Here is a 7500-nt window from a genome sequence, read left to right as displayed (position 1 = left end):
CTGGTGTGTATTAGTGTATATCGGTGTATGCTGGTGTGTATTAGTGTAGATTGGTGTATGCTGGTGTGTATGAGTGTATATCGGTGTATGCTGGTGTGTATTAGTGTAGATTGGTGTATGCTGGTGTGTATGAGTGTATATCGGTGTATGCTGGTGTGTATTAGTGTATATTGGTGTATGCTGGTGTGTTTTAGTGTATATCGGTGTATGCTGGTGTGTTTTAGTGTATATCGGTGTATGCTGGTGTGTATTAGTGTATATCGGTGTATGCTGGTGTGTTTTAGTGTATATCGGTGTATGCTGGTGTGTATTAGTGTATATCGGTGTATGCTGGTGTGTATTAGTGTATATTGGTGTATGCTGGTGTGTATTAGTGTATATCGGTGTATGCTGGTGTGTATTAGTGTATATTGGTGTATGCTGGTGTGTATTAGTGTATATTGGTGTATGCTGGTGTGTATTAGTGTATATCGGTGTATGCTGGTGTGTATTAGTGTATATCGGTGTATGCTGGTGTGTATGAGTGTATATCGGTGTATATCGGTGTATGCTGGTGTGTATTAGTGTATATCGGTGTATGCTGGTGTGTATTAGTGTATATCGGTGTATGCTGGTGTGTATTAGTGTATATCGGTGTATGCTGGTGTGTATTAGTGTATATCGGTGTATGCTGGTGTGTATGAGTGTATATCGGTGTATGCTGGTGTGTATTAGTGTATATCGGTGTATGCTGGTGTGTATTAGTGTATATTGGTGTATGCTGGTGTGTATTAGTGTGTTACTGTGTATTAGTGTATATTGGTGTATGCTGGTGTGTATTAGTGTATATCGGTGTATGCTGGTGTGTATTAGTGTGTTACTGTGTATTAGTGTATATTGGTGTATGCTGGTGTGTATTAGTGTATATCGGTGTATGCTGGTGTGTATTAGTGTATATCGGTGTATGCTGGTGTGTATTAGTGTATATCGGTGTATGCTGGTGTGTATTAGTGTATATCGGTGTATGCTGGTGTGTATTAGTGTATATTGGTGTATGCTGGTGTGTATTAGTGTATATCGGTGTATGCTGGTGTGTATTAGTGTATATCGGTGTGTGCTGGTGTGTATTAGTGTATATCGGTGTATGCTGGTGTGTATTAGTGTATATCGGTGTATGCTGGTGTGTATTAGTGTATATCGGTGTATGCTGGTGTGTATTAGTGTAGATTGGTGTATGCTGGTGTGTATGAGTGTATATCGGTGTATGCTGGTGTGTATTAGTGTATATCGGTGTATGCTGGTGTGTATTAGTGTATATCGGTGTATGCTGGTGTGTATTAGTGTATATCGGTGTATGCTGGTGTGTATTAGTGTATATCGGTGTGTGCTGGTGTGTATTAGTGTATATTGGTGTGTGCTGGTGTGTATTAGTGTATATCGGTGTATGCTGGTGTGTATTAGTGTATATCGGTGTATGCTGGTGTGTATTAGTGTATATCGGTGTATGCTGGTGTGTATTAGTGTAGATTGGTGTATGCTGGTGTGTATGAGTGTATATCGGTGTATGCTGGTGTGTATTAGTGTATATCGGTGTATGCTGGTGTGTATTAGTGTATATTGGTGTATGCTGGTGTGTATTAGTGTATATTAGTGTATGCTGGTGTGTTTTAGTGTATATCGGTGTATGCTGGTGTGTATTAGTGTATATCGGTGTATGCTGGTGTGTATTAGTGTATATTGGTGTATGCTGGTGTGTATTAGTGTATATCGGTGTATGCTGGTGTGTATTAGTGTATATTGGTGTATGCTGGTGTGTATTAGTGTATATTGGTGTATGCTGGTGTGTATTAGTGTATATCGGTGTATGCTGGTGTGTATTAGTGTATATCGGTGTATGCTGGTGTGTATTAGTGTATATCGGTGTATGCTGGTGTGTATGAGTGTATATCGGTGTATGCTGGTGTGTATTAGTGTAGATTGGTGTATGGCGGTGTATTAGTGTATTTCGGTGTATGCTGGTGTGTATTAGTGTATATCGGTGTATGCTGGTGTGTATTAGTGTAGATTGGTGTATGGCAGTGTATTAGTGTATTTCGGTGTATGCTGGTGTGTATTAGTGTATATCGGTGTATGCTGGTGTGTATTAGTGTAGATTGGTGTATGGCGGTGTATTACTGTAGAAAAGCAGTAGAACTCTGGATCTCGTGTTCTGGTGGAACAACAGCTCTGCTGTTCCTCTTCTGCTGCTTTATTACACTGATCCCTAACCCTAGATTTTTTTCTCTCATTCTGATTTGGGGTTTTTACCCAGAATCCTCAGCAGCTGAAGGTGTTTAACAACTGTCCTCTCCTGTTGTGTGAGTCCCCAATCACATCACTCTATTCTGATCATGTGACTATTAAACATCTGTTAAAGCTACAATAGTGTAACAAATGTAACTTTATGAAAAATAGTTTATTTTGTAGAATTAAACAAGAAAGAGATTTTGAGATCAGTGTATCTGTATGGTGTGTGTGTGTGTGTGTGTGTGTGTGTGTTTTTCCTCAGGTTCTTCAAGTCACAGCTCCCATGCTCTGTTCGTCAGCAGCTTCAGTAATGCACAGGCACACAGGTAGGTGTGTGTGTGTGTGTGTGTGTACAGACAGGTTTCTTGGGTGCGCGCAGACAGGGGTTAAAGCTGGTCAGTAGGCTGCAGCTTCAGTCCGCTGCTGTAATTAGTGTGGATTTCACACTTAGCTGCAGGATATTTGTCTGAATCCGGCCTGCCTGCAGCTGGTGGAGGGTGCGGCTGAGCTCTACGCTGTTATGATGAGATCAGCACACCTGAGCAGAAGAACCGGTTCTGTGACTATCAAATAAATAGTTCTGATCAGAGGAGGATGGGCCGGGTCCCTCCTGCGAGTCCTGGTTCCTCACAAGGTTTCTTCCTCCAGCTCTGAGGGAGGTTCTCCTGCATGGTGGTCTTTGGCTGCTCACCGGGGGTCTCAGGTTTTTATGATTTGTTGATCTTCTGTCCTCTTACTGATCCTGTGAAGCTGCTTAGTGATACATTTGAATTGATTTCATATGGTACAGCTGTGCTGTATGACTTACAACCACAACTGGTTAGAATAATAATACTAATAATAGCTTTAATACAATAGTAATACTGCTAATAATAATTAGAATAATGCTAAAACACTTACATTAAAGTGCTGCTGTGTGTGTGTGTGTGTGTGTAGAAGGCGCAGTAACAGTGAGGGGTATGGTCATGAGGTCACTGTGCGGAAATCCTGGTCTGTAATTGGAGAATCTACATCCTGCTCACTAATCCCAAGCTCAGGTCAGACAATTAACATCACTACAAAACACACACACACACACACACACACACTGCTGTAATGTTAAGGTGTAGAGGTGCCGCTGGTCTCTGTGGGATAAGTCAGTACGTAGCTACCTGACGTTGGGATTCATGGTTTAGCTGCTGAATCTTTCTCAGGATTCTCCTGGAAGCACTTTCATCCTCAGCAGATGGGCAGTAAAGACCTTGTGGCCATAAAATCAGCCTGTCTGCTCAGGAAAGTGTAACGTTAGTGTAATCTGCATGAAAACTAAGCCTAAATGAAAACTTACCTCATATATTGATCCAAGTTCAGCCCGCTCCAGTTCCGTGTCTGATACGTGCCTTTTAGCTTGAACATTACAGAGCATCGCTGGACACCCGTCTGCTGCAGCGGGGTCCGAATTTCTGCATGCGTCTCGCCAGTTTCAAATTAAAATCCAGTGAAATTAGCGCAGGGTTCCACACTAATACACCCCAGCATACACCAATATACACTAATACACAGTAACACACTAATACACACCAGTATACACCAATTTACACTAATACACACTAATACACACCAGTATACACCAATATACACTAATACACACTAATACACACCAATATACACTAATACACAGTAACACACTAATACACACCAGTATACACTAATACACAGTAACACACTAACACACCAGTATACACCAATATACACTAATACACACCAGCATACACCAATATACACTAATACACAGTAACATACTAACACACACCAGTATACACCAATTTACACTAATACACAGTAACACACTAATACACACCAGTATACACCAATTTACACAGTAACACACTAATACACACCAGTATACACTAATACACACTCTCCATCTGCAGAAGCAGGAGGGAGAGAGTTCGGGACGATGATGTCTCTCCAGGTCCTCGGGGGTTCGGGGTGTCAAGGTCCAGGTGTTTCTTTGGGGGTTGACGGTGTGTTTTCTGCTCCTGACCAGAAGAGTTTTTAAAAAAACATGGTTTGACTCCATCTCTGTTCTGCAGCTCCCGCTCCACTGGACTACAGCGCAGAGTCCTGGAGCGCTTCAGTGGACCCAGAGTTTCTAAACACGCTGGACAGAGGAGCGGTCAAGAGACAGGAAGTTATCTATGGTCAGTTTCCATGGTTTCTGAAATAATAATAATAATATTTCAGGAGTAATGTAATACACTGATACTCTCACACGTGTAATTTTATGAGCTGGTAGGTGGTAAGTCCTGCTGCTGTGACATCACTGGTGTGTCTGACCTGTAGAGCTGATGCAGACGGAGTTCCACCACGTGCAGACGCTGACAGTGATGGCTGATGTGTTGAGGCGGGGCTTACAGGAAGAGGTACAGCTTGACGAGGATGTGATTGGTCAGATTTTTCCAAGTCTAGATGACCTCATCACTCTGCACAGTACATTCCTCACAGCTATGGAGACGAGGAGGCGGGGCTCCAGTACTGCGGGAAACCACAGGAACTACAAACATCACAAAAACTACATTATCCAGCGCATCGGGGATGTCCTGCTGCAGCAGGTGGGCGGGGCTTAAACTCAAACTCGCACAGCAGCTTTTACACCTGTCAGTGTTTCACTTTCCGAGCTCTGAGCTCCCTGGGTTACCTGTGCTGATAGAAACACATCGGTTACACACACCTACGGAGGGTTCATTACAGTGTCTTCAGCACGGACGGGCAGTGAGGAGTGTCACTCAGGTGTGTCACCCAGGTGTGTCAGGTGACTTTAAATTTTACTTATACAGTGTGTGTGTGTGTGTGTGTGTGTGTGTGTGTGTGTGTGTGTGTGTATGTAGTTTGGTGATGCTGTGGGGGAGCAGGTCATGGACCTGTATGGGGATTTCTGCAGTAAACACTCCGACGCTCTGAGAGTTTATAAACACCTTCAGCAGAACAACCGCAAACTCCAGATGTTCATCAGAGTGAGTCCTCCCCACACACACACACACACACACACACACAAATAGTCAAGTCAATTTTATTTGTGTAGCTTTTTATAACTGTTGTCATCACCAAGCAGCTTTACAGAATCAATAATTAGTAAAAGACAGAAAAAAAAAGAAATAACATAAGAAGACATGAAGAATCCAAGACCCCCAGTGAGCAGCCAGCGGAGATAGTGGCAAGGAGAACCTCCCTTACATACACACACACACACGCTCACACTCAAACACACACAAATACACACACTGAAACTGAACTTTTCTGTAGTTCTGCCACCGTGCTGCTCCCCTCTGTCTGCTCTGATGTGGTCCGCACGACCACATTCTAGTCCTGATCCTGCCTCAGATCTCATTCATGGGTGGATCTCTATCTGGCATTACATTTAACATTTACATGAAAGGCATTTAGCAGAAGCTCTTCTCCAGAGCGGCTTACAGAATTTTCTCATTGGTTACTCAGAAAATTCCCATGGAATCCAGAAGATCCTCTAATCTAAGACTCTAAACACAGACATCAGTCTGGAGACACAGTCCTTCACACACTCTACACTACTCTCAGAAGAGGAGGGTCTTCAGTCTGGGTTTGAGGACAGCGAGTGTTGGACTCTGCTGTTCGGACACCCAGGGGAAGTTCGTTCCTCCACTTCGGTGCAGGACAGTAAAAAGTCTGGACGCTCGTCTTCCGTGGATCTTAAAGGATGGCGGGTCGAGCCGAGCCGTACTTGAAGATGGAAGGGCTCTTGGTGCAGATCAGCTTTTGACCATCGCCATCAAGTACTGGTGGAGGGGCTGGCTGGTCCAGTCTTGGCTTTGTAGACCAGAGTCAGGGGTCTGAATCTGATGCGTAAATCTGCTGTGAAAAGCGTTGTATAAAAAAACGGAATTGAACATACAGCTCATCAGACACTAAGTCCCGCCCAGGCTTGCCAATTATACATGAAGCCCCACCCAATCTTGCCCATCATACATCAAGTCCTGTCTATCAGACACTAAGCCCCGCCCCAATTCTAATCCAATATCTGTAATGTTAAAGTAATTTAATCTAATACCAGTGTTTAATATTCTGTGTAATTTCTCTGACCATGAAGCTAAAAACATGTGTGTGTGTGTGTGTGTGTGTGTGTGTGTGTTTCTGCAGCAGCAGAGCAGTAACTCCCTAATTAAACGGAGAGAAATCCCAGAATTTCTGCTGCTGGTCACTCAGAGGATCACTAAATACCCTGTCCTGCTGGAGAGACTTCTGCAGCACACTGATGGTAACACACACACACACACACACACACACACACACCGTATCTCCAGTGTACAGCTAAAGAAGCAAGCAGGATTTGGTCGATTGACTTTTAAGGGGAGGGGTCAGGTGGGGTTGGACGGGGGTCAGGGAGTTGGTTGTGCGCCCAGGGTGGTAATTTGGAAGGGTCGGGGTGAATTGAAAGTCGTGGAAGAAGTGAGCGGGTTGGAGTTCGGGGGGTCATTTGGGAATTTGAAGGTCGTGGTCAGAGGGGTAAACATGGTGTTAATCTCTGAACTGATTGACAGATTTTTCCATTCTGATTATTAACACCCAGACATCAGGCTGATTTACCTGAACTGTGTCACTGCTGTGTGCTGGCCTGTAGGGGACAGTGTGGAGCGGGGGGAAGTTGCGGCGGCGCTGGAGGGGCTACGAGGAGTGCTGGTGGGGGTGGAGCGGCGGGTAAGCGAGGTTCAGCGAGCGAAGAAACTAGACGAGATCATCAACCGCCTGGACCCGAAGAGCTGCACCCGACTGAAGAGCGGAGAGATCTACACCAAACACACACTCACACACACCTCACACACACTCACACACTCCGCCATGCTTACCTGCAGGACCACATCCGGCCGGCTCAGAGGTACAGGGCACTTGTCTGTCCTCAACCCCGTCACAAACCTCACACACACCTGAACACTGTGATACACATCCATCACCTGCCTTCAGTTGTCGCCCTCACACATGCCAACCCCCCCACACACACCAACCGCCCCCAATACACACCAACCGCCCCAATACACACCAACCACCCTGATACACACCAACCTTTCCGATACACACCAACCGCCCTCACCACCAAGCTCTCTCTCTCTCTCTGTAGATGTTCTCGCCCTGCTGCTCACCGATGTTCTGGTGTTTCTTCAAGAAAAAGAACAGAGGCTCACATTTGCTGCTTTGGTACAATTACACACACACACCCCCATA

At 44.8% G+C, this 7500-nt stretch overlaps 1 protein-coding gene across 10 annotated transcripts in view; it reads left to right on the top strand.

Moving 5' to 3' along the window:
• The window catches only part of LOC140548864 (rho guanine nucleotide exchange factor 28), a 31551-nt gene that overhangs the window by 19791 nt on the left and 4260 nt on the right, over nucleotides 1–7500 (top strand). For 8 of the 10 annotated variants that reach the window (XR_011978943.1, XM_072672045.1, XM_072672046.1 and 5 more), the window contains 9 exons: nucleotides 2291–2336; nucleotides 2528–2591; nucleotides 3202–3302; nucleotides 4341–4448; nucleotides 4591–4859; nucleotides 5136–5261; nucleotides 6421–6538; nucleotides 6902–7156; nucleotides 7397–7473. Coding sequence is in view for 9 of the 10 variants with exons in the window: in XM_072672045.1 (XP_072528146.1) it covers nucleotides 2291–2336; nucleotides 2528–2591; nucleotides 3202–3302; nucleotides 4341–4448; nucleotides 4591–4859; nucleotides 5136–5261; nucleotides 6421–6538; nucleotides 6902–7156; nucleotides 7397–7473 (1164 nt within the window). In the remaining variant the exon portion in view is untranslated. The remainder of the gene's footprint in view (nucleotides 1–2290; nucleotides 2337–2527; nucleotides 2592–3201; nucleotides 3303–4340; nucleotides 4449–4590; nucleotides 4860–5135; nucleotides 5262–6420; nucleotides 6539–6901; nucleotides 7157–7396; nucleotides 7474–7500) is intronic. The other 2 variants (XM_072672038.1, XM_072672040.1) reach the window with 2 other exon arrangements.

Source organism: Salminus brasiliensis, unplaced genomic scaffold (genome assembly GCF_030463535.1).
Source record: "Salminus brasiliensis unplaced genomic scaffold, fSalBra1.hap2 scaffold_147, whole genome shotgun sequence".
Classification (NCBI taxonomy): Eukaryota; Metazoa; Chordata; class Actinopteri; order Characiformes; family Bryconidae; genus Salminus; species Salminus brasiliensis.
This window is presented reverse-complemented; position numbering and strand designations above follow the sequence as displayed.